General features: G+C 53.3%; 1 protein-coding gene across 2 annotated transcripts in view; it reads left to right on the top strand.

Moving 5' to 3' along the window:
- The first annotated feature begins 18,025 nt into the window (after positions 1–18,025).
- NAT8L (N-acetyltransferase 8 like) overlaps positions 18,026–26,756 on the top strand; it is a 33,941-nt gene continuing 25,210 nt past the window's right edge. For both annotated transcript variants that reach the window (XM_075499601.1, XM_075499602.1), the window contains exons 1-2: positions 18,026–18,584; positions 19,998–20,162. In XM_075499601.1, the coding sequence (XP_075355716.1) occupies positions 18,251–18,584; positions 19,998–20,162 (499 nt within the window). In that variant the 5' untranslated portion in view covers positions 18,026–18,250. The remainder of the gene's footprint in view (positions 18,585–19,997; positions 20,163–26,756) is intronic.

Below are 26,756 nucleotides of genomic sequence, written 5' to 3' on the forward strand. Positions count from 1 at the left end.
TGTATCTCACGTTGTTAACAGTCCGCAGACCCTGTGCGTTACAAGGTACAAACTCTGGGTTAAACACACGTCCAGGACAGAGAGGCTGTGATCCGGTCATCTGATGCCGCTCCCTCTTCCATGATCTCATTGCTGGCACCTGTCAGCACCATCCTCCAGGGAAACCCCTCACTGATAAAAGGTCTCCACTCCCGTCAGGGAGACAGTGCTGCTCTCACCACCCTGGCCAGCCGCAGGGAAATCCAGCCTCCCCAGATAGATGGGTTTCCATGTTTGGTCTTCTACAGCAGTAGAAGAGATGGTGTCTCCATAGGGGAGCACCAAAGTGGGCCTGGGTGGCTCTCCTCATGTTGAGGAGCTCCCCGGCAGCTCCTAAATCAGGGAGCACTAAAAGAAATGGCACCTCCGGTTGGAGACAAGCACACTCCTGTTTCATTACCTGGGCCTCGCAGCCCGGCAGGATACTCTGCTCCTGGCATGTCGGGTCCAAAGTCTGAACCAGCTAAAACTCTCTTTTAACTAGCTTAAGGAAAAGGTTGTATCTATTAGAGATAGAGATATATTTTTATTGTAGATAAAAAGTTATATCAGACTTTGCCACTGTGGAGAAATCTTTTGTCCTGCTCAGAGCATGGAAAGTAAGCATGACTTTGCCCAAAATTTTCTCTCTGATTTTAATATTCTGCATTTTTGATTGTCTCAAACTCCTGGAAAGGGAGCGGTCATCCCATATTGCATCCCTCGGGTTTTGCAACGGCCTCTTCTGCAGCACCCTCGGGGCTCCTTAGAGGAGAAGTGTCATACACGGGAAAACACCTCAACTAGGGCATTCAGAAAGATAGATGTACTGAAATTAAAGGCCACTCTTGACGATGTTATATTAATAAACAGTCCTTTCCCTTCCTAGTCCCAGGAACTCTCTCCTAGATGGGAATGCAGCTCTCCGTGTCACAAGCAGAACATCTGAAATTAGCCGAGGGGTTTGAAGTCCTTGCCAGCAGTGCTCAAACAGCTTACCTCCTGGCAGGGTGCCCGGGCCCTCTCTGTCCCTGCTCGGGAGCCACAGCTGGTGGTGGCTATTAACCCTTGAGGCCATCACCCGATCCCCCAGCCAGCACAGAAGATGATGGGGAGCTTTGCAAACGTCCTCGGTAAAAGCCACCCCTGCCCGCCAAGCCTTGGGGAGAAATGCATACAGGCTGGAGGCTGTGAGGAAGAGCCAACAGCTATTGATGTGTTGGAGAGGAGCCCACAGAAATGCCGGGTCCCACAAGGCCACACAAGAGCTACATGTTCCTGCTGCAGTCGGAGAAACCCCAGAGGAGAAGCGGGCCTCTGCTGTGTTATGTGCTTTACAGATGCAGCACATGCAAATAGTCCAGGGAATTTGTCATCTCAAAGAGTGTAGCATCCAGGAGGAACTTCAAAGTACTGCTGGGATCCCAGCTCCACTTGGCTTTTTTCTTAAGGGTGATGACCCCTGCAAGCAGCATAACTTGAGCCATTGAATATGCCCCCAACAGTGACTAGAGATAATGCTAAATATTATCTTGTCCCAGGAACCGATTTCATCTCATGCTTGACTTCACATCTTGGGCCCAGGAGAAGCTCTGCATGTCACAGAGCTCACCAAAAACCCATGATCCTTTCAGATGCCTAATAACAAAAGGAGTGCTTCCGTCTCGTTCCCTGACCAGATATTTCCTCATGCACAGAGGTGAAATCCTCCCCCTGAAATATGTCTTTATGAAATAAAGTTGCAAGTGCCACTAGCTCCAAACTCCTCCGTGCCACTGCTTCCCCCAGCCTTGGTGTCCTCCTCTGATTTCTCCTCCTTTTGCTGCCATAGTCAGAGCAGGCTGGTGGAGGTGTTGGCCCGACGCTGCCGGGCAGGCAGGTGGGCTGACATACACGCTTCTTAGCTCCACTCCTGGCTCTCCATTTTCCACGCTCGTCACAATGACAGGTTGATATGGCGTGGGCAGGCTGGGAGACAGCAGCAGAGACGGGAGACCCAGACGGCCCGCACGGGAGCGCAGCAGTAGGGCGAGAACCAAGGAGGTTCCTGGAGAGCGTCGGAGCTGCAGGGGAACTGCAACCACAACTGGGAAACACAAGTGAACTTGCATCAATCACTCCACATGCCACATTTATTCCTCCAGTGCTCATAGAAAGGGCAGAGCCCAGCTACAGCTGGAGTTTATTGGATTGCTGCTGGGCTAACGAGATTCATGGGAAAATTAAAAATTGATCAGATGAGCTAAAAACAATGTGTTCTGCTGGAAAAAAAGTTGGCTTCAAGTAATTTTGCAACTCAGAAAAGTATTTTTTGAACCATGTTTGACATCGCTGAACACGTATTGTTTTGCAACTGGAGTGGGGTGACAGGCAATTGCTGCATGCTTGAAATGGAAGTGAAACATTTCAGTTTTGCTCACTGGAATCTTTCTTTCAGGTTTACAGCTTGAAAAATGTTTCTGTGATTGTGGCTTTTCATTGCAACTCATGACAGATTTATTATTCTTTTCTTTGATACCCTAACAAATTTCACAGGGAAAGAAAACTGCGCTCTGCCCAGCTCCGGCTGCATGCACTTTGGGGCCAGACATTGTTTTGCAGGGAAGGCTGTAGTGTGTACACTTAAAACAAGGGCTACCCCAAACCCATTTGTGCAACTGGCTGTTTAACCCAAACAGTACTATTAACAGTCAACAAGTCAAAGCAACTGCAGCTGCTCGAGACCCCAGCAATGACATCTCACAGTCTGGATGCAGGGGTCCCCGCCGGGCATTGCCTACCTGCACCAGGGTCTGGGTCTGCTTCTGATTTTGCAAAGCAGAGCCAGCACAGGCCCCATTCAGCTGCCCATGCAGAAGTACGTAGCACCATTTGGGGTCCTCTGCAGTCACTGGACCATCCGAGTGGGGCTGGTGGCTGTGACAGGGGGCCTAGGGTAGATTCCTGCCTGTGCAGAGCAGCTGGACACCAGGCAGGCGGTGAAATGGCATCACCCTCCTCTGTTTAGGTAATGACACAACACTGTCCTCATCTACTTAAAGAGAAGACTCTTCTCTACCTCAATATGACTGGGGGATTGAGAGTGTGACTGTGTTCATACTCCTTCCTACAGAGCTTCTCCCCACTGCCGAGGCAGGCGGGTCTGGTGGGTGGATCTCATCGTTCTCCTGACCTTAAGCACCACGATTAAACCAGACACTTAATGTAAGACCTCTAAATTCAGCCCAAAGTTCTTGCAGGGCCCCAGCACTTATCACCCCAGCCCCAAAGCTCTGGCATGAGGTTTCAGTGGCTGGCAGCTTGATTTCCACCACGCAGCGAGCCAAGGCTGGCTCAGAAGGGGGGGTGAATGTTTGCAAAGTGCCTTGGGGTGATAAGCACCAGCAGCCCCAGAGCGTCCCCTGCAATGGGCGTCCGCCCCCCAGGGTGAGGAGGTGGAGGTCCCTGCAGGAAACTGTAGGGCCTGTACCCAGCACTTTTTTTACAAGGATTTCCAACAGAGATTTACAACGGGGATTGCCTCTGGTAGAAGAACTGCGCATTATTAGTGGTACAATCAAAAATCCTGGGAGTCGCTGAGCATCAGGGCTGGGCACAAAACAGCCAGGGTGCTAGGTCCTTTGAAGGGGTCCTTTCCTGTGGAGCCGGGTGCCATTTTAAAATGAAGGCATTGGTTCTCGTTTGCCTCTCACCTGGGTGACTTGCTTGGGGTAATTTTTGGTTTGATCTGCTGGAAGGGAGAGGCAAGTCGGGACTGCTCTGTTTAGTCTTACTCATCTGGCATCTCGCTATCACACTTCTCTCCTGGCCGGAGCAGCTGTTCCCCACAATCAGTCCCACTGAGATAGCAAAACCAGCTAAACATGCTGTTCCCAGTGTGTCCCTCCAGCCTACAAACAACCTGACGCCTTCCACAAGTCACTGAGGGAGGCCCCTGTGCAGGACACAGACCCCCCTTTGGGGCCTCTGAGACGAGCAGGGGATTATCAAAAGCAGAAGAGAGGTTTGCAAAATTTGTCCTCAGCACTGGGGACCCAAGGAGGCTTCAGTGCAGACCCAACCATAAAGAAACCAAACCTCCCCGTGGTACGGATGTGCTGTCTGGGTGCTGTCTTGGCTCTCCTCCTTCTCTAGTCCTCCCTTTCCCAGAAGGTGCAGGACGTCTGGCCCAGGTGGCCTCCTGTGATGGCACACCAGTCACATAAGCTCCCACCTACAGAGAGGAAAGGAATCCTGCGGGGAAAACCACAGGAAGATTTCCATCTTCTCCCTACAAATACACAACTTTTTTCATACAGGAGAAGAGTGTCCAGGCAGGACCGTAACAGCCCGTGGCATCCCTCAGAGACCTGCTGTAGCACAGAGGGGACCGGATGAGGGTGCACAAAGCATGGGCTGGTCGTCGTCCCCCTGGTGAGATGGACGACCAGCCCAGGCTGCCTTGCTCCAGGAGCATTGCACAGGCTTTTGCGCTGAGCAAAGACAAAGCAAGAGCCTTGCAGGACAGATTCTGCTCCACTTCCTACCCCATCCACAGCACCAGAAGCAGCGCAAAGCACAAGGAAGCTCAGAGCCAAAGGCGCAGATTGTGTCCCCTCCCGGGAAGCCTCCTAGAGAAGTTGGGCAGTGACAATGCCACTGGGAACCAAGGCAGAAATGTGCTGCAAACCACCACAGCTGCAGCGAAGGGGTGAACCTCTGAGTTTCAGCTGAGTCTTGGCTAGAAAACTCCTGCAGAAGGGCTGTGCTGGCTCAGCTTCCCCGTGGTGCCGCGACCACAAGCAGCACCAGCAAAAGCCACATAATATATGTAGCTGCGTCTGCTTTGATGATTTTGTCGGCACAACTGCAGCGATGAGGAGAGGGACTTTTTGCTCACAGTCTTAACCTAGGCACACCAGCCAAGCCTTATCCTCTAAATTAAGTCCAAATGGCTCTAAAAAAAGGTTCGTGGCTAAGGTTGAAGGAATTAGCCTTGTTTAGTCTACAAAAGGAGGGTAAAAAGCCATAAGATAATAGTCTTCCAACACGTAAATGTTGCTGTAAAGCAGGAGGTGGTCAGTTGTTGTCCCTCAGCTCCTGGCAGGAGGACAAGAGGTAATTGGAGTAATATCCAGCAAAAGTGACTCAGGCTAGACATAAGGAGTAACTAAAAGGAGATTAAACACCAGGCAATAAAATTGGAGATTAAGTTACTCAATAAATCTGCAGACTCCCCATCTCTGAAGGTTTTTAATGACAGATGAGATTATCATTGACCAGGAATAGTATGGGAATACTTGTTCCTTACTTGGTGAAGGAAATCTGGATAACTTCTGGCCCCGTCTCAACCAGAGATTCTCTTTTAGGGGCTGAACATGGGCAAACAGATGGGCAGAACTAAAAGATAAAGCTACTTTGAGAAATCATTGCCCACAAGAACAAGCCACTGTACAAAATATGGCATCCCAACATTTTATGGTCTGCTTACTTCCCATCTCCTGTATTGCAGTTATGTGTATTGGGCAGTCCCTCACCCTGCCTTTCTCTCCTCTCTGCTTTCCCAAGCCCTGGCCATGCTTTCCCCAGGAGCAGGGCTGCTACACGGTATTTAGTAGGTATTTTTAGCAAGTGCATCACTATGGCATCTCCTCCCGCCTAACAAAGCTGAAGTCAGGACCTGGTCCTGCTGTGATGTGAACCTGTGGGTCCCAAGAGCCGGGGTGTGAGCTGCTGAGCTGCGCTTTCCAGATTAACACAGTTTACTGAAGCTTCAGGGCCAGGCTGATTTATTGACACTGCCTGAAGCCTGCAGACACGGCGGTGACCTTGTGTTGGGGAGCAAGGGCCAGCTGATCTTCCAAGGTGCTCCTGCTCAAAACAGGTGGATGAAATCCCTCCTCACCCCAGCAGAATAGATGTAAGCGTTGAGCCTGTGTCAAAGTCACATTCAGTGACCTCCCAGTAGCCAAGTGCTGAACCAGCTGAAAAGGTCAATAGCATATCAGCCAGAACAGCTGGATCTAATAGAAAATGAGTCAAGATGATACATAGTTGGCATTGCAGGAATAACAGGTGTCGCCTGGGTTGGTTGTACCAGCGTGTTGATGTACTGAAGCAACTGAAAAGAGACTCGCATGACCACAGCGTATCACCCTCTTCCCGTCTGCTGAAACTGAGATGACCCGCAGATGTTATACACAGATTTCTGGTGACCAGGTTTCTGCACATGGCAGATACAAGGCAGATCTCGCGGCAAAAAGTGATCTTGGGAAGGGCCATTTGCAACGAGGGATGTGGAGATGGAGCAGATTGCAAGGATATAACCCACAGTTTCAATTTGCGTTAGGACTCTGCAGTCATCACTGCTGCCACCCTGGACCGAGCATGCCAAAAAGCCAGGTTTGCCATTTCACCTTCTCTGCTGTTGTTGAAGAGATGGTGATGTTTGCAGGTAAAAAAAAAAAAAAAAAAAAAGCAGCTGCAGAGCATCTTTTATTGTCCAAATTAAAGGAGGCACATGGGGGCAAGGTGAGGAAAGCAGCTTGCAGGGAGCGGGGCTGTGAAGCCAGTAAGTCTTCCTGTGGGTGTTGCGATGCTGCACTGGCAGCACCTCACTCCCAGAGCTGTAAAAGGGATTAACTTAACAAATTTAAAAAGAAAAAGAAGGCTAAAATAGGAGTCTAAAATAAGAATCAGAATCCCTCTGGTAAATTGCTGAGTTCGCTCCCCGCTGTGGAGAGCCAGTCGTGTCGGGGGGAGTGAGCTATTTTCTGGAGATGTGCTGGAAATAGCACGGGGTAGTCAGGGAGCAGCAGCGGGAGAGCATCAGCAAGGGAGCCTGTGGTCCCCCAAAAGCTTTCCCGCTAGGTTGGGCACCCCAGCATATGCTGGGGGGATACAGCAGGAACCAGGTGGACGTGGGATGGAATGGGATGGGATGGGATGGGATGGGATGGGATGGGATGGGATGGGATGGGTTCGGAAGGTGGTGGGCTCAGTGCTGCTGATTCAAGGCTCCCGGCCCTGCTGTCAGCAAAACCACCCTGTTTCTGGGCAAGGCACTGAGCCCCGAGCCTTGGTGTGCCACTCATAGAGGCACCACTGAGCACAGGGGGTGCTGGCCCAAAAGCGTGGGTCTTCTTGCAGCCCCACGACTTATGGCACCATCCCGGCACCACACAGCAGCGGCTCTGGCCCCGCAGTGCTCTGGCAGCCACGAGCAGCCAGTCATCTGGCAAAGCAATTACTGCCAGGCCCAACGTGCTGCTGCTAGTGCAGAAATTGAATTTCAAAGCCGTCGGCAGCAATTCCCCAGGGAGCACCGGCGGATGGATGGGGGACAGCAGGAAGGCGGTTTTTCTTACCAGGCTTCAATCCTCACTCGGACATGCTGAAATTAGACGCTAAGCCTTGAAGTCAAATCCTCTGATCTTCCCTTTCGCGTTCAGCACTGCTCTTGGTTTTTCCCTTATAAAACCTGTTTGCCGAAGCCACACAAGATACCTCCTTGGGAGGTGGGCTCTAAAACATTTGTCCTGAGTTTTGAGATGACTCTGCCTCTTGCAGAGGTCATGGTGGGAAGGTGATGGACACTGGGGCAGTCAGAAAAAGCCATGCAATGCAGGAGACTGAGGCTAAGAAACTATGCTAAGGAAAAACAGCTTTCCCACATGGTAGAAAGGGGCCACAAAAGAGAAAAACATCAAACCTAATTCCCTGGTCATTGTTAAACCTGGGAAATCATCACCAAAACCCAGGGGTTTATTTTGCTACGGTTTTTTTGCCCCCAGGAGCAGCAGACTGGCACGTAGAGCACCACCTTGTAAATGAGTAACCATTTCTTATGGAGGTATTTACAACAGAGGCGCGTGAAGAAGTGCTGGTTGTTTGAAGGGTTTTGGTGAGATCACACGAAGCTGGTGAGTTCAAGCCTTGTGCCTGTCTGGATGAGAACACCAGGAGGGAGGATGGCGTAGGAAAGCCTCTGTGCATCTCAAAGAGGGAGGGAGGGAAGGAGGGGTTGCAGAGTTTCTGTACCGTGCCGTTTCCTGCGGGCAGTAGGTTAGGTGTGGTGCTTGTCCCAGCTCTGCACTGCAATAATCCTTAAGCCAGACCTTTTCTGGCCCTTCAGTATGTTTTCTACATTCCTGAGTGTTGGTCCCTCGTTGTAAGAAAGCATATGGTTAAGTTTGGGAAATGAAATCCCTGAGTGTCTCACCTGCACTCAAGCTCCATGTTGCAACGCCCAGTGGGGGCTGTAAGTAGCCGAGCTGAGCCCACGCCAGGTCTCAGACCCACATTAGGACCGTGCAGGTTCAGCTGTATTTCCAAGTACCTGTGGCTACGAGCACCCTCCTACACAAGCTGCAGACTCTGGGCCCCAAAAGTCAGACCGAGCCGAGGAAAGGCAGCTCAGCACTGCCACGGGCCGGCCTCGCTGCGTGGGCGATACGCCGGCTGTCCTCCTCCCCGAGACCTGAAGCGCAGCCTGCGGCCGTAGCCAACCGTACGCTTGAGGCACTGGCTGCTGAAGCAGGGAGGAGAGGATCTCTTCCATCTCTCCCTGCTTTCCTACGGGACCCCTCGCGTGGTGGATGAGCTCTTGAGCACCCACGCGCAGTGGCGGGGAGGAGAGGAGCCCCAGGCGAGGTCGCCGGCCCTGGGGTGGCAGTGGCAATGCAGTGCAGTACTCGGGAGGGCCACTGGAGGTCTGTGTGCATTTGCTTTCTCTCTTCACCGCCCAGGCAGCGCTGCAGGGTGCAGCACAACCCCCCCGCCCTCCCCTAGGCCGGGCGGGACGGCGCGCCCGCCTCCCGGGCCAGCCTCGGCCCCCGGGCAGCTCCGCTCGCACCTGAGCATCGTAGGGCAGCCCCGGGCCTTGACCCGCCTTTGGCTCCATGGCGGGTGAAAATGCAAGAGCACAACAGGAAAATCGGGAGGTTGGCTCATCTGGCTCCTGTCTGCCCAGGAGGCACCTCCTGTAGCTGAAACCCCACCGGCGGGAGATCCCCGCTCTCCGTTTCCCAAGGAGCTGCTTGCGGCGATCCCAAGTTTGGAGTGAATTCATCCTCAGCCCAGACCAGCATGAAGCTGTCGACCTTCGGGACGTGCAAACCTCCTTCCTTTCCCTGGCTGGCTGGGCTCGGGGACAGGGCGATGCTGGCGTTCTTACAGTAAGGCTCATTTTTCCAGGGTCACAGGTTCCTGCTTTCCAAAGACACTTGCTGTCATCCAGCTCCTGCAGCTCCGGTGTTGCACCTCTTGCCTGTATCCCCATCGTTGCCTCCCTGGCCCCTGCTGCATCTGTTGCCCTGACTTTGTTTTTAATTGAGTTCAAACATGCTTGTGAGTCACAGAATAATGGCGTGAGTGTGTGTTAGCACAGCAGTTTTCATTCTGGGATGGTGCTCACCCACTTTCCCAGCTCGACAAACAGACGGGCACAACACAGCAGCTGTCTGACACGGAGGCAGTGGTTCAGCGCCAGCACCAAGGATGCAGGATCACGGCAGTGGCTGAAGGGTGGCTTGCACCGGCTGTGTTTCAGCCCAATTTTATCCCGCCACAACTGCAGGGTGGCTTCTTCCCTGCCCTGGCCTCTGTAGGGTGCCAGGCTGTGCTCATCGCTCTGGGCTGGGATGCCATGGGTTATCACTATGCATTCTGGGAATTTGCGCAGTGCAATGAATATAGCAACTTCACCATCATGAAAATGCCACTGGATCTTTTAAATTTCACAAGTTGTTAGGACTTCAATTTTAAAGGAGATATGGCACCCCAGGATCACTGTGTTGCCCACTATCACGTGGTGGCCCTGGTCAGAGGGGAAAGTCAAACCTCTCCTTTCAGTCTCTAGGGCCTGCTCTCTGTAGATGGTAAATTTTCCTGGACCAGGACCTGTGTTGATGTGAGTCCTGCAGAGCTATCAGATCAACAGTATCCACCAGGTAATTCTGACAGTGTTGTCTTTCCAGTCACACACACTTTCTTGAAAACACTTCTTTAAAAATACAAGATTTTCTTGTGTCTCTCTCCACCCAGTACCTCTGTTGCCAGTCTACTGCTTTACAGCTTCCACGGTATTTGATGTTTTCCTTAAAGTTCTAGTTTCTGGAACCAAGTGCCTCCCACAAAGTCCCACTTTAAAAAACCAAGCAGAAACCACAAAAGGGGGTTTTCCCCAGAATTCGGTGTAGAAAAAAAGCTTTAGAGAGTGAAATGGTTTCCTCAGCTCCAAACAGAAGGAAAACTAAAAGGACCTATCACTCTTGATCTGCTGCCAGGGTTGTTGCTTCTGGGTGCTACCACCACCCTTTCCTACCTGACCCACGCTCAGAGCCCAAGCTTTTCCGCTTGGATGTTTCAGGACTGAAAGGCTCACTTGGGACATACTCCTGTGGCTTTCCTTAACTGTCACTGCATCATCTACACTGCCCTGCTCTGGCCAGGAGCTCCAGACGATGGTGATGGACCTCACCATGAAGGGAGAGCAGAAAGCAGAGCTAAAGGAAGCAACGGCTGTCAGAGCCTCGCTGTCTGCTTTGCAAGGGGTCAAGCAAAACCTTAATATGGCTTTCTATTAACTGAGCTTCGGAAACCTGCTGCCACGTTATATATCCACAAAACATCCTCCAAATAGGTTTCAGTTCAGGTTGGGCAAAAGATAACCAGAATTCAGCTGGGCGGTGGTGGGCCATGTGCTCTGGGGGGAGGGAAAAGCAGCAGCAAAGGCTGGGGAGGGAGCTGAGAGGGGCCGGAGGTACGGGACATTTTCGTAGTGCACAAGGATGCAGGGCTGGGCTGGGGGAAGGAGGCGCAAGGACAGTGTAGGGAAAGGATGGCCAACTCCAGGAAAGGAGCAACATTGCTGTTTTTCGCAAGCATCGCACCTTGGAAGAGCAAGGAGATATTAAATGATGGGCTTTTTCAAGTGGCAGTGGTAGAAAATGCAGATGGCTTTCCTGAAAATGTGAACCCCACGGTTCTTGGCTTATGATGAAGAAATGTCCTGCACTTGCCATGTTTCCAGAGAAATTGGAGCAGCACACACAGAGAAAACCAAAGCAGGCTTCACAGCAGACTGCGGGCTGAAGCTGCTCTAGCTTTGTCTACCCTAGGAAAATGGGGACTCCTCGTTCTCGGGGCAGGTCTTCGTCTGACTCAGAAAAACAATGATGTGTGATCCCACCCTGATCCTCCTGCCCCAGCTGTGAGCTTCAGGGGTGAAACCTTCCACGAGCAGATGTCCAGCATGCTCTTTGCAGGGAGCGCATCTGAGCGCTGCTGCCTGTGGCCAGCTCGGAGCCTGTCTCCAGTTCCCCAAAAACCCCTTTGCAGACCCCAGCCGATGGTGCCCAACACCTCTCCCCATGCCCACGCCAGTCCTGAGGAGGTTGCTGGGCTCAACAGCGTCTGGATCTCTGCGGAAGAGAAAAATGAGCATCAGACAGCTGTGGGAAGTGGGATTTTAAGAGCTTGAGGCCCCCCAGATAGTGAAGGGGGGGTCAGGCTGATGCCTCTCTCTGCCATCAGTTTTGCTTCTCCAGGAGGAGCCCAGGTCTCTGCGGTGCCCAGAGCGAGCATCCCCTCACCCCTGTGCAGAGGGAAGGGGACCCAGGACTCACGCCCTGCAGCATCGGGGCCTGGAGGCATCACTGAGCAGGAAAACTGGAAATACCGGAAAATTTGCCTCAGCTCCTTCCTGAAAGGCATTATGCAAGGAAAGGAAGAACCCAGCCTGGATCAAGTGCTGGAAAAACCAGTGTAAAATCAGCTCTGACAGGAGCCCAACCCATATAGGGGATGACATATATTGTCTCCCCCGAGGCAACACGCACATTGCTGCTGGAGGAGCTCGGGGCACTCGCTGGCCCTTGCAAGCAGTTACAGTGCAGCCTTGCCGGCCAAGCTGAAAATGCCACTTGCCTTTGCTCAGCAGCAGAACCGACTCCCAAATGTAGCCAAAAAAACCCCAGATAACCTTTTCACATCTTTTGCTGCCTTATAATCACGGAGCTCATCTTGGGTTGGGGCATTCATTAGTCGTATTTTAAGGTTTTTCCACCTGTGGTTGGTTTGACATCTAATTTCACTCTTCTTGCTAGAGAATACACTTGTCTCTCCTCTGCTGCAATTTTCTGCCTGTTTTCCTTCCTTTTACCTCCCCTGGGTCCTTTTCAAACTCCTTCCCCCCCTGCCTGCCATGTAGAGGGGTAAATAAGATGCTGCTCATCCAAGTCCCATCAGCCTCCTGAGAAGATCGTAAGGCTACAGCCGTACTTCAGCGATTGTTAGTTAAAATAATTGCCGTTAAAAATGCCAGCAAAATAGCTGTTGGTCAAAAGTACAGTCATTAACCTTCTGGTCTTCTCTTCTTCCCTAGCAAAGATGGATACACATTGACAGAGTTGTTCATGATACAGCAAATTTTGTAGTAGCGTTACCCTGCTGACCCAAGCAGGTAGCCAAAATTTGGGTGGCTGGAGGTTATTTACAGCAAGAGGAGGAACTGGCTGTGGAGGCAGGTATTTTTCCAAAGTGGTGTTGCTAATTTACAAAGAAGGTGCAAAGTCCTGCACTGAAAACCCCAAGAAATGAGCATTTCCTGGCTCACACCACCTGTGTATTCCCACGTGCATAAGACCTCTCGTGCTCTCAGCTTTTCTTAGGCCACGTGTAGTCCTGGTCCCTCCTTCACGGCACCACGCTCCCAACACAACCCCCACGCAGCCTCTCCCGTGCGTCGCGGAGCCTTGCTCTGCATGCACACCTCTGTCTCCTACAGCTAATTAAAAGGAAGGTTTCTGGTAAAAGCTGACAAAAAATGCAAATTTTTTTATCCAAACTTGCAGCAATAATATTAACAGGAGGAAAGACATGTTGTGTCCCCAAGCTACTGCACTTAGTGTCAGGAGATACTACTCCTTAACTGAAGATGTTTTAAATCTCTACAGAACCTCTCCTTGTTTGAAAGTATTCCTCATGATTGCACCGAGATGCTCTAGATAAATCTCCAAATAATTGTTGGATAGGTCTGAAACCCAGCTCAGAGTTTAATGTTCCTGTCATTGGAGTGGAGTTTCTGATGTAACATCTGCCATTAGATGCCATACATTAAATGTACATGCAAGCTCCAAAATCCCCGTTCGGAAGAGGATAGACAGCTGTGGGTACATACACTGCTTGGGAAACATTCGGGTTTTATTCACAACGCACAAAATTCTTTTGACCCAAAAAAGTTGTAGGAAGAGATTCATCTTCAGATATCCCCCAGGGAGACTTCCACAGCTGAGCTCGTCACCCTGCACTCCCTTTGTAGACAAACCCAACCGCTTTTAGCACATGAGTCATCCGATCTATTTTAGAGGTCCACGTTGGGATGGGAGGCTCCGTGCCTCCAAAGAGGATGGTTTTCCCCCTTCACAGTGCCTGGAGTGGAGGGCAGCCAGCTCTGATGCCGAGGTCTACCTGGTAGAGGTCTATGTCAGTCAGCAGATGCCACCTCTGGACCCTGGCTAACGATTCACCGAGTTTCACAAGTTGGAAACAATTTGGCATGTCATATTTTATAGTGACTTATTATTTGTGGCACCCAGACAGCTGTGGAAGGAGGGAGCCTGTATTACCGCTGCGATGGGTCATGGCGTACGGCAGGACTGGGGAAACTGGGATGTGTGCGTGGTTACTGCCAACCGCTCGCATGGCATCAGCGCCGCTGCCAGTGACAGCTCCTGAGCAAAAGATTTGCAAACCCTTGGCCTCGGGGGTCTGTGCGTTGGGAAAGGGGCCAGGAACGCGCTCTCAGTGGGAAATAAGTGCCCTGAAGAGAAGCTGCTGCAGAGCTGCTGCAGTCAGAGGGAGTGCAGTGAGAGCAAATCTTGGGATGCTAATTAATCCCCCTTTAGGAAGATATTTATTAGGCAAATGCCTTACATTCATATGCACATCTGCAGTCAACAGAGAAGCTTTTACTTTTTTTTCCAGCCCAGCAAAGCGGGAGGGTGGGAGGCTGCTGTGGCCGAACAGCCAACAGCCGGCGGTGGTGGGAGGGCTCAGCCCACTCCGGGCGTCTTGGGTCAAGCGTGGATAAACCAGTTGAAATTACCAAGGTCCAGGTTGGAGGAGAACCTGGAGGCAGTTGAGAAGAAGAGCTTTAAACCTGGATACTTTCCTTCCTCGCTCGCTGATGGAGACGTTGCAAAGGACAGGGTGGGAGCCATCCCTGCCAGACAGCCTCATCCTGCTGGGAAGAGCCGTTCTGGAGTCGCTGCATTAACATAACCTGGGGCAGTTTTTGCTGTCGACCAGTTAATTGCTGAGGTTGATTGATACAGCCCCTGATGAGCAAAGGATTGTGGCTGCTTGTAGTTTTTGCAGAAGAAAGATAGAGCCAATATCACGGTGCTCCGGCACAGGGCCCGTGCCAGCAGCACCTCTCTCCTCGCCCAGCAGATACGGAGCAGTGGGTCAAGGAGGTTTGCCAGGGTTGCTCCCCGCTCCTTAAGTATAGATGCTCTGCAAGAGTAACTGCTCGTCCCAAATTGTTTGCTTTGTTGGTAAGCACACAGATCTCATTGCTTCAAGAGTTACAGCAAAATCTAGTTGGAAGATGTTTCAAGTCATTCAAAGCGCAGGGTTGGACAGAAAACCTAAAATTTCAGACCGAGAGCAGGGTGTGAGCTTCCCAGAGGTGGAAGAGGTAATTCTGTCGTACGTCTGCTGGGTGCTTCCTACGACCCGTGAAGGGGAGTGACTCCCCCCAAGCCAAGATGAGAGCTGCAGTTTTGGGAAGGATGCATAATGACATTTCCAAAGCTTACTGGTTTGATGTGCTAATCCAAAGCAAAGTCAGCCTAAAGCAGACCTGCTGAAGGCAAAACATGTTTCTTACTGAAACACTCAAATGTCCTGAGCCCCCCAGAGCCACGCAATCTGCCCTGGTTATCCCAGGTTTTTTCCCTGGCCGTACTAATGGATCAAACATCTAGACAAGCTCCTTCTTTACACTGAGCAGTGAGAGCTGCTGAGAGCACTGGTATGAAATTCAGACTCTGAACTGTCCATCTTAATTAAATTAGTTCTATCCATGAGGTTCAGCGGTCGGTCATGGCATGTGGGAGATTTACCCTTAGGTCCTAGAGGAACAAGAGTAAACCCAAGAGCAAAATCCTCAGTGACTTGGGATGACAACTGCGTTCTTAAAGACTGAGAGCTCCTGGCAGAGCAGTTGCCTTGCCAGCAAGCTGCTGTTAACAATATCCTTTTTATTCCAGGGGCCCAAATCTGCTGTCTGCGAACCTGACTGGCTTTTGCAATTGATTTCAGCGAGGCCCTTGATTTTCACTGACATTTGCTTCGGTCAGTCACGGCTGCCTGCTCCTTCCCCATCCCTCCTCCCCACCACGCAGCAGCACCCCCAGAGCCTCCTCTTCCCCCCCATTTACAGAGAAAGCTGAATTCCTGGCTTTGCAATAAGAAGGGCAAAGTTTGGCATTCAGACAGCGAGGAAGGACTCGGGAAACCTGGTCCGGTGCCTGTGTCTTCTTCGAGTTACTGCATGATGGTGCATAAATCACAGCGTTCCCCTGTGCCTCAGTTCCCCGCTGTGGCCGAGGATGATGGTACCCCCTCACCTCGGGGGAACAAGGGATATTAATTACTGCTCATAAGATGCTCAAATGTGGCAGCATAAATAGTAAACAAGTATTTAGTGCCTTTCTAAAGATAATTCATCTGCAAATACTCAGGTCCATAGCCTGGGACTGCAATCGGGAGCTCCCCTGCCTGTTACATAACTCCAGTGGGGTTGGGTTTTTTTTAAGGAATGGGTTGTTTTTATTACTGTAGTTATTTCATAAATAAGCAACGCATCTGACTAGAAAGGATCAAACAAAAATAAACGCCTGCTTAACCCAGGCATATGGAAACTAAGCGTTATTTTAATTATATTTTTGAAAGAGCAACCTCCTATCTTTGGCCCGAAGCTTTCAGAATTCAAAGGCAAACACTGCCCTGATTTTTTATTTTTTGTTTCCCATCCACAGCCTCTTTGCCTTTGCACTGGTGAATTTGGGGCTGCCAGGTATCTCCCGAGTGCAGGAGTCCAACTGATCCTTGCTGAGGCGAGACGTGACGGGGGGACATGGCGATGCCGTATGTCTCGCCTCTCCCCGTGGAGAAATCTTCTTCCCGTGGGAGGCTCCACTCTCGAGCAGGAGATGTTGCTCTTTTGGCTAACCCATCCACTGAGCAGCAAGGCCACTGTCGTACCCGCACCGTGCCGCCTTTTATAATCCTACATTTTGACCTCCGGTTCAGACAGTCGCAGGCTTTGGGAGCCGGGGGTTGCTCTGGCTGCAGTTGCAGAAGATGCTCGTTCGAAATGGGAACTCTCGGGCACTGGACCCTGCTGCTAGCAAGGCCGTGCCGTGCCTGCCCCTCCGAGCAGGCTGGCAGCGCTGCAGCGACTGACCTCAGGTAGGTCCCACAGCCGCCCAAGGAGCAGCTTCTCACCAGGGACGCCCGATGCAACGCGAGCCCGTGGGGTGCTGGCACCAGCCCCTCTGGGTGGGAAGGTTTCCAAGCCCTTACCTAATCCTTCCCCCTCTCCCCTTTCTCATCTCTCTTACTCCTGAGCAATTTTTAATAGAAAAGTGAAGCAGTGAAACCACAATGAAATCATCACAGTGAGATCAAGCTTTAGCTTGAAGCAAAGATCCAGTCACCGTGCATCTTCCTGAGGACCGAAACGCACCCTGTGAGCTCCTGGGGCAGCAAATCCTGCAGGGTGCCAGCGACACGGCGGCACTCACTGATGGCCGGGCGCACCTCCGGGGGGACGCAGCTTGTAGGGGGTGCATGGGTGCACCTCGCAGGGGTATAACTCAAAGAGGGGTGGGTGCAAGGGTGCCTCCTGGCAGGGGGGCGCACAGGTGCACCTTGCAGGAGGAAGAGACACAGATAAAAATTTCAGGGGAGTGCATGGGTGCACCTTGCAGGCGGAGGCACAGCTGATGCTTGCAGGGGGGTGCACCTCCCAGGGGGATGCACAGGTGAAGCTTGTGGGGGAGGCACAGCTGCACCCCGCAGGGGGGGCTGCACCCCGCAGGAGGGGGGGGCCGGCGCAGCTCTGCAGCCCCGTGCCGGCGGCGGGAAGGGGGGTCCGGGGCACCCCGGCTCCCCGCCCAGCATCCCCCCGCCTCCGCCCCGTCCCTGCACCGGCCGTGCACGGCGCATGCCTCGGGCAGATGCCGGCCGGTTCCAACCGGGAGAGGCCGAAGGTTTTCGGGTCCTGCGAAGAGGAGGAGCCCGCCTCCTTCCTGCGAACCCCCCCCCCCCTTTTTTCCGCCCCGCGGAGGGGCCGGCCGAGCTCCCCGCGTGGGCAGGGGAAGAAAAGTTACCAACTGGGGGGGGGGGGCTGATACACGGGGAGGGGGATTTATTTGGGGCTCGGAAGGCGCTGGGGGCAGCGCGGATGCACCCCCTCCGCGGAGTGTTCCGCGCAGGCTGGCTAGGGGGAGGGGGCCTTCCGCGGAGCGCCGCGCTGGGCTGCGCAGGGACGCGCCGCCGCGGTGAGTGACTCACCACGGAGCAGCCCACGCCGCAGCCCGCCGGGACGCGGTGCGGTACGAGCGACGCCGGGCTCCCCCCCCACCCCCACCCGCGGCTCCGCGCTCCGCGCAGCGCCGCGCACCCGCAGCGACTGTTCCAGAAAGCTGCCGGGCGTATGGTGCTTTCGCTGTAAATAAATAAATCACGCACGCACACACGCACGCCCCCCGCCATGCACCGGTGTTTGCGGCGGCCGTGTGCGAGCCCCGGGAGGGAGCCGGGGCGCAGCCCCGCGCAGGGACGCGCCGTAGTAATTTGCAAGGGGCGGTGCGGGGGGGGGGGGGGGGGGGGAGGGAGTTGCTGTCCCGCCCCCCCGATCACATGGCGGCCCCGCGCAGCCAATGCGGGGGGCGCTAGGACCCCGGGGACCCGCGCCCCCTCCCCGGCCCCCCCCGCCCTATAAATGCCTCTCCAAAATGCAGCGCAGCTCCTTTCTCCCCACCCGCCCGGCCGCGCTGCTCCGCGCCCCGCGCAGCCGCCGCCGCTGCCTGGCGGGTCTCCGTCCCTGCTCCGCGCCCCGCTCCTTCCCCCTCCCCTTCTCCTTTTTTTTTTTTATTTTTTTATTTTATCTTTTTAATTTTTTTTACCCCCCCCTCCCTTCCCGTTTTTCTCCTCCGCCCCCTCCCCGCGGCCGGTTTGCATGCATTGTCTGTCTCCCAAGATGGTTTGTGAGACCAAGATTGTGGCGGAAGATCATGAATCAATCCCGGGATCCAAAAAAGACACGATCATTGTTTCTTCCTCCCAGATGTGGCCCTCTTTGGCGGGCTCCCCTTCCTCCCCCCCGCCTCCCCTCAGCTCCCCAAAAGAGGACCCCCGGCGCGATAATGTCTATATCCGCGAATTCCACCCCTCCGAGCAGGAGGTGGTCCGCCGCATATTTTACGAGGGTATCATGGAGCGGATCCCCAACACGGCGTTCCGGGGGCTGAAGCAGCAGCCCCTCACTCAGCTGCTCTACGGGCTGCTGGCGGGTGAGTATCCGCTCCCTTTTGGGGGAGGGGGTCGCGGGTTGTTTCCCCCCCCCGGGTCTTCACAAAATGGTCGGAGAGGCGGGAGGAGCCGGGGACCCGCCGCCCCGGGCGCGCTGCGGCGGTGCGGCCGGGGGAGCGCCGCAGCATCGGGCGGTGCGGGGCGGCCGCGGAGCCGCAGCGCTGCGGCGGGGGCAGGCGGGCTGGGGGGGGAACCCGCGGGGTGTGCGGCGGGGGGAGCCCTGCGCCGCTGGGGGATGCGCGACCCTGCGCGGGTCTGAAGGGTGGGGAGCGGGGAGGGAGGCGTCGCCGCGCAGCTTGCGCGGGGGTGCGGGGAGGGTCGGCCTTTAGTTATTGCGGGCCGGGGGGGGGGGGGGGGGGGGGTGTGCGGGGACGGGGAGCGGTGCGCGCCTCGCACCGCGCACTGCACCGCCTCCGCGCAGCCCAGCGCGGGGGGGCCGCCGCGTGCCGGCGTTGCCTGGAGACGGGCGGGCCCGCCAGCGGAGCCCCCCCCCCAGCCTTCCCCCCGCGGCGGGGCCGAGCGGGGGGGCCTCGCCTCCCGGAGTCGCATGCCCAAAATAGCGCCTGCAAGGTGTCGTGTGTGCCCCCCCCCCCCCCCCCCCGCAAATAATAACGTGCTCCCCCCGTGTAAATAAGTGCACGGAAGCGGGGGTCACGCCATTCCTAAGGTGTGCCCCCCACTCCGAGCAAGCTGCGGGCTGGTTTCTCATGCCCTTGGTGCTTGCAGGCAGGTTGCACCCCCCTGCCCCAGCCGGGGGGGAGGACGGGGCCCTGTGCTGGAGGGGGACCCCTCAGCAGGCAGTTGGGGCGCAGGGGGGTCTCAGCCGGTGGGTCTGGGAGGCTGGGGCCGTTCCGGGGGGGAGCCGCCATCTCGGGGGTGCCCCCCCAGGTCTTGAGCAGCACCCCGGCATTGGGCGGGCACGGTGTCTTCCCCGGGAGTGGGTGCTTCCCGCGATGGGAAGCAATGCCGCAGTGACAAGCACATGGCTGCGCAGCGGCGGGACCGCAGTGTGGCTTTTCCACCCCGGCCGCGTTTCGGCCTCGCCGGGGAGAGCAAAGCGGGGCCGGAGTGTGCCTGGCCCCCGCCTCCCCACCAGCCCCTCTCGGGGGGTTTGGTGGGACCTGCCATGGCATGGCGGCATCTGCCCCGCCGGCTCTCTCCAGACGCCCCGTAAAGTTCTCCTGGGTTATCTCGGCGTGATACGCTGTCACTTACCACGATAATCTCTTGCTTAACACAATAATTCACACGAGAGTGTGAATTGTGCGTGTACTGCAAATGTATATTATGTCTGTGCTTGTTTTTTTTTTTTTATAATGAGTTTGTATTCCGAAATCAACACTAAATTCTCTTTTCTGACAGGTATCGTTTATTTCTCTTCCTTATCTCCATAGTAATATGCTTTGTTGTGACCAAGTCCTTCCTGCTGACCTGCTGTTTGCCCATCTTTCTGATGGGCATGAGGTACTACTTCAGTAGAAAAGTTATCCTCCACTATCTCGATTGTGCGCTGCATACGGACATGTCCGATATTGAGCAATATTACATGAAACCGCCAGGTGAGTATGAATTCCCCGGAGGGAGCCATCCCCCAGCCCTGCTCAGGGAACATGGCTGCTCCCTGCTGCTGGCGCCTTTTCCTCCTGTCAGCAGCACTGAGCAAGCTCAAAAGTCACCAGAATAGAGCTCTTCAGCCACACCAGGCACAAAGCCATCTCTGGTTTTGTTTTGTTTGGGGTTTTGGTTTTTTCTTCCCCCCTCCCAAGACGTCTAATCATCCAAGGCAGCCTCCATGCGCCCCCCGAGCGCAGCACTCCTGGGTCCTGCGGCCGGTCCGGGGACCGGGGTGTGGGTTTTCAGGGGCACTGAGGGGGGATGATGCAGGTTATTTACTGCTGGCTAGGTTCACCCCTCCTTGTTTCTTGAGCTTGGTATTTCTTTGCTCCTCACACTTGGTATTAACTCTGAGAGCGGGAGGAGAGGGAGATGAAAGGCCTTTTAGCCCAAGTGCATAAAGGAACCCGTTTTAGTTAGCGCGCCCATTTTCCCATATTGTTCAAGAAGAACCTTCCTTAATGCAAGTGTTTTGGAAGAGGCACAGATCAGGTATGTAAAGGGGTGCTGCCTGGGTTTGACATAGTACGCATTCATCCATTTGTTACATATGTGCATGTAATTAAAAATATAGTCTCTAAAGATAATATTTGCCTGTTAAGCTGTAAAAGATCTCTTATGTGATTATTTACAAAAAAAAAGTCCCTTTAGAACTTGTCAGGTGCTATTTTCCTTTTTGTAGGCGTACATCCGTGTTGAGGACCAGAGCAAGGGGATGTCAGGGCAGTCACTTGGGGTTTCAGGTTTGCTTTTGGTGGTCACACAGTACTCGTGGTGAGCTGGGAGAGCAAGGCGATGCCAGTATCCCACCTTAGTTCCATCTTCTCAGGGTGCCTACCCTGTTGTTTTTCCATGTGACCATGTTTTTGCTGTATCATTGCTGTTGCCCAGGTGTGACAGACCTCTTCCTGGGCACTTTTAGAGGACTCATAGGAAGTACCATAGCCACAAACCTTCCTTCACTTCTAATGTGCAATATTACATTTTGCTGAAATGGTGCTCCACCTCTAATAAAAATCCCCATATATCCCCATATATCCCCATATTAGATTTTGTTTCCCATTGTAGTGCGTATCTTGTACAGATCTTACCCCATCTTACACACAGGTTGTTTTTCATTTACAGTGCTTATTTTTGTAAAAATTAAGTGACGTGTGACTTGTATTTAAACAGCTCAATCTTCATTAAAGGTGGTGTCACAAAAATAAAAGGGCTCATAGCAAAACACTTCGGAACCTCTGTAGTGAGGTTCAACAATGTATTATGCTGGAGAAAGTAGCAGGAGACTCCAGTAGAATAAGAACATGTAATACGGAGTTAATAGGTGTTTGAGCTGCATCGCTCGTTAATGCTTGGGACTTGTATGGTCCCAGTTCGGGGCATGGATCAAGGTGCCTGTGTTTATAACACTAGCATGTATAGATAATAAAGGGACTCAAAGGAGGAGTGAGGAATGCCCTTGATTTGTTTAGGGTCAGCAATGTAATCTGGTTCAGCTGTGTTGCCAACATGCCTTTGAAATGTTAGCATTGCTTTTATTTGGTGCCTAAAAGGGCTGATTTCAATTTTAGAGCAAGTGTGTGGGCTTTAATTTTTGACAGGATTTAATCATGCGTAATTAGGCTTCTGCCATGCCATAAAAAGCAAATTTATGGGATCGTTGGTGCTTGTTAAAGGTTCTCGATGATAGTGGTATTAAGCAAGTTGGTTGGAGTTGTAATTAGGTGAAGACCAAAGAGGCTTTGGGGAATAAGGAGGAGAAAGACATCCGTGGGTCAGGACTGGCATGCCAGTGATTCCAGTCTGCCCAGCGCCTGTCCATGTGCCATGAAGCTGCGTGGTGCTGTTTGGTGTAGCTGTGCACGAGGCATGAATCCAGTGCTCTGCTCCTGTTTCCCCCTAAAATACAGTTGCCGGATTTCTTCCCCATAGGATAGCAGTATAAATAGAGTCATCTTGGAAAAGCCTGGAGGTTTGTGCGCTTTGGAGGCCGTCTGTCTGAACTGCATTGTCTGTCTGAACATAGAGAAAGGCAGTGGTGTTCTGCGTTGGTGCTGCTCATCCCACCCAAAGGGCAGAAAAATGACAATAAAACAATTTCCAGCCCCAAGTTTGTCTTTTATTCAGCTAGTTTACAAATTAGCACGCAGGCAGAAATGATTGCAGTGGGAATGAGAAGGGCTTGTTCTCCTGTGTATTGCTGCAGCTGAGATATTAGTGAAAGATTTCTCAGTGAGGTGTTAGGGAAGAAATGGTCAGATTGAGGGTAATCAGGTATGGGAACAGGGGCCCAGAGAGGCTGGAGATGGTCAGAGCTCGACTAGACAAGCGGAAAAAAACCCCAGCCTGATGTAACTGCAGGCTGGCCTGGCTTTGGCTGGGGGTACGACCAGGCAACCTCTCGCTCCTTCTTTGGAGAATCCTTGTCTACCTGCTTGAATATTCTTTTTTCCAACAGGGAAAATAGGGCAAGGGAGCATTTCTGTAGCAGGTTTGCGAATTCTTGTTTTTTAGGGTGTTGAATGCAAAGGTAGAACTGGGACGTGGTCTTAAGGTCTCGCATCATGATGTGGGTCGTGGCTTTGCTGAGGTTTTGCTCTTGGCATCCATGGTCCCAGGCATGAAAACCTGTTGTTTGCAGTGGGCTCTTTGTGGTACCCAGGGTTGGGGTGCCGTTGTCCAGAGCATCTACAGCAAATAGCCTCTGGTAAGGCAGGTGTCTACAGCGAGGGAATATTTTAACTATTAAAATGGGTCCTTCTCGGTAGTTTTGCCAAAGCATCCGCAAAAACCGTAGGTCAGTTTTAAAACTGAACCAAAAGGACCTGGTTTGCAATGGGACGCCATAAGCACCCAGCTTAATGATTAGTGTTGAACAATCCTGTGAGTTACATTGTATTACGGTTTTTCTTCTGCAGTTTTTCTGAACTGCTTGCTTCCAAGTTAGTTATTGTTTTAAATTTCCTCTGCTGGGTTTTGTATGAACTGAAAAATATGTGCTGACAGTGATTTTGCAGAAGTACACTAGCCAAAATTTAAATCTTTGTTTTCTCTTGCCCTCCTACACTTATGCCAAGGATCTGGCAGAACATTTGGGCCAGCACTTAACTTTGAGCTCGTACGCAGCGGGGTGACTTGAAATTGCTGTTGATTTGAAAGGAATTGTTTGTGTTGAGTCCTGTGCTGGGGTCTTAAAACAGACGGTTGAATGGTTCAAACACCTTCCTGAGCTCTTTGTAAACTTGTGTTTTTCATTTTAACATAGCACTTATTGGAATTTTCCTTTTTTTTTTTTTTTCTTTTTTCTTCTTCATAGGCTGTGAAAAAAGGCACTGGGGGGTAGAAAAGAAAGGAGTTGGATAATGGGCTTAATTGTCAACCAGAGTAACTTAGGCTGTAGTAAACAAAAAAAAAAAAGGAATTATTTTAAATAGAGCCCTGCCTCTTGCATTTCTCTACGCAAATAAGAGGAGCACAGCTGGAGCTTCTTTTATGGTCTGATGATTTTGACGACTAATCAATTTTACAGTGTCTCTTCAAGCTTCTGTCCCAGTCGGTTGTGTTGTGTAAATTTTTGCAGTGGTTGGTGTGTTGGAGAGATTCTTGTGAGGTTGAAGTCTCTGCTGGAGAGCTGATGGAAACCAGGACTCCTTGATGCAAAACCACCGTGCTCCAACACGAGCGGAGCCGGGGCTTTGGCTGACAAGCTAGCATGTCTTTCTGCGGTGGTTTAAAGTGTTATCTCCTGCTGCTGGCTGTCCCTGAGGGGTCTGCATATGTGTCGTGGTGGTGCAAAGACCTGGTGGTGGTAGAAGCTGGCCTTTGCCAGTGGTTTTGGGCACCGGTGACGAGCTGGGTGGCTGCGTTGCAATGCCCAGTGCCACAGGTCAGGATGGACAGACAGCACAGACGGGCAACCTGGAGAGCTGTGGCTGCAGGACCTGGTAGAGTCTTGAGGGCATCTGCCTTGCGTAATGCAGCAGATGAAGCCGACGTGGTTGCTGCAGGGAGTGTCAGGTCACATTAAACACGCCACGCTGAGAGCTGTGGTTTTCGGCGGCGGCTGCACATCTGCGGCTCTTGCGCTGTGGGCGGCCGGTGCCTCTGGGTGCCTCGTGCTGGGAGGGGACGTGTGTCCCTGCTCTCCTGCCTCCATCCAGGGGAGAGCAGAGCCTCCCCGTCCCACTGCCCTTCGGCCCCTGGTGCCTGAGGGTGTGGGTGAAGATATCCCAACCTCCCTGGGGGACAGGGCAGGACTGTGCCCCAAGGAAGAGGGGCTATGGGGAGATGGCTCCTGGGGTTCCGTTCCTGCCCCTGTGGGGTGGCACATTCCTCAGCTGAGCCTAAAGGAGGGATGTCCTGCCCTTCTTGGCAGAGGTTTTAGGATCACGTCCTTCTGCCAGAAGGCCAGAGTTGGGTTGTGAGGAGGTGAGATCCTGTTTGCTGCTCATTCCTTTCGAGCGGTTTCTCGCCTTCGGTGGGACATTTATCTGGGTAGCGAGCAAGGATGTTAGTTGTGCTCTTGGATCAGGCCCGTTGGCAGTGGGTTTGATGCCAGGGGGACAGAGCTGACACCAGAGGACTTGAACCCAGGTGTTTGCAGGGAGGTGAGCAGCTGGATGTGGAATCGTGTGGTTCCTGTTGACCCCACTCAGCGGGTGCTGAGCCCCGGGGGAGCTGCGGGGTGAGCAGCAGTCAGTTTTGGGGTGCAGGGAAAATACAGGGGCCACCTTGGGAGGAGATCCTCAAGTCTGGGAGGTTGCTCTGCCATGGCCAGACCCTTTGCAGGCTGAGGGGGGGTTCTCCCCACCACAGAGCCCCCGGGCGGAGGGGCTGCTGTGGAGCCCAGTTCTTCCACATTCTGGGTAACGCTCAAGCTGCCAGATAAGCAGGAGCACCGCTGCCTGCCGATAACATTGTTTGGAAAGTATAGAGCGGCCCTTGCTTTGCAAAGAAGGGGTTTAGTTACCTGCCGGGAGAGGGCTCAGGGCTGCTGCTTCCCGGTGGAGGAATGTGTTTTTGGAGAGCCCTGCCCCGCTTGTGGTGCCCGGAGAGGCAGCTGGAATCTGAAGCATCCCTATCTTCAGCATTTCTTGCTGGCTTATGCAGTGCCCTGACCTCACGTATCTGCCAAACCCCCGAGCTAGCTGTGCGTATTGGGATTTTCACGCGTGCCTCTCCTCACGCACCGCACAGGGCCTTGAGGAGTCCGGCGCGGGGCTCAGAGCTGGAAAAGCCAGGGGAGAGGCTGTGTCCGTACCCTGCCCGGGCGCTTCCCGGCTCTGCTCCTCACCGCTGCTGGGGGCTGAGGCCAGGCCCCGTCCCGGGCAGCGGAGGGTCTGTCCCGAGAGCGTCTCGCGTGCTGGCATCTCTGCGATTCAGTCGGGGGGCTTCAGGGGATGCGATCTGCACGTCGGAGAGATCGTACAAGATGAAGATTAGAGACCTTTAGTATATTTTAGAGTGGGAAGTATGATGTCTGAAAGTATTTCTGAGGCTGGCCTCGTGCAAGGGGGACTGTTGGGGATGCTGCTGCTGTGCAAATTGCTTTTTGTGCAAATTGCTTTTGGGTTTCTACAGCTTAGCAGCACTGGAACTGCCTGGTTTGGCATTCCTTCTCTCCAGTGCAGAGTTTGTTGGGAAGCAATAGGAGAAACAACTCATGTTTTTCTTGGTAACAACCAAGTGTTAGGGATGTGCTTTGTCCAGCATTAGCAATGGACTGAAATATTCTTGTATTTCTTACTTGAATCATGCAAAAAGTCCTTAAAGTGAGGTTGCCTCTCCCGAAACCCGCCTCTTCTGATACTCCATCACACGTGGCTGCCTTTTTTTGCTGTGGAGAAGCCTTGGCTTTTGCATCTGGAGGCAGCCCCATCCCGCAGGCGCTCGGCGCGGGCACGGTGAGCACGGCACGGCGCTGCCAGGCCAGCACCGGCCCAGCGCCGAGCCCCGAACCTCCACCCCGCGTTCCCGGAGCTGACCCCCCCGAGGGCTTTCCCTGGCCCCGGCGGCGAGGGCGAGCTGAGGGCGGCTCTGCCGGGCCCCGGCCCAGCCCTGCACCCCGGCCGAGGAGCGCCGGGTGGCTCTGGAGGTGCCCACACGAGACCCGCGCTGCGCTGAGCCCTGCGGGGCAGCTCCGTCAACCCGCTCGGGGGCCTGCAAGGTCGTTGTGCCCCACAAAAATCTTTATTATTATTATTTTTTCCACTTTTGGGGGTTCAGGTAGGCGCGGAGCGGAGGAGCGATGCTGTCAGCCGAGGGCTGGCACGTGGGGAAAACTGAAGCTGTCTGAGCGGAGCAGCCTGCGGATTCAGGCGGTGCCATGCACGCGAATGGGATAAACGTGTTCATGGGCAAGCTGCTGCAGCCCCCCCCCCCCCCCCCCCCCCCCCCCTTATTTATTCCTGGAGCAGGAACATATGCACAAACCCATTCCTCAACGTGCGTATCCGTAAGACAAAAATAGCTCTCACTGCAGATCGGTGAGCTTTGGCACAGTCCCATGTCAAAATTAGAAGAAAATAGATTTTATAGTA

Source organism: Mycteria americana, chromosome 4 (assembly GCF_035582795.1).
Source record: "Mycteria americana isolate JAX WOST 10 ecotype Jacksonville Zoo and Gardens chromosome 4, USCA_MyAme_1.0, whole genome shotgun sequence".
Taxonomy (NCBI): Eukaryota; Metazoa; Chordata; class Aves; order Ciconiiformes; family Ciconiidae; genus Mycteria; species Mycteria americana.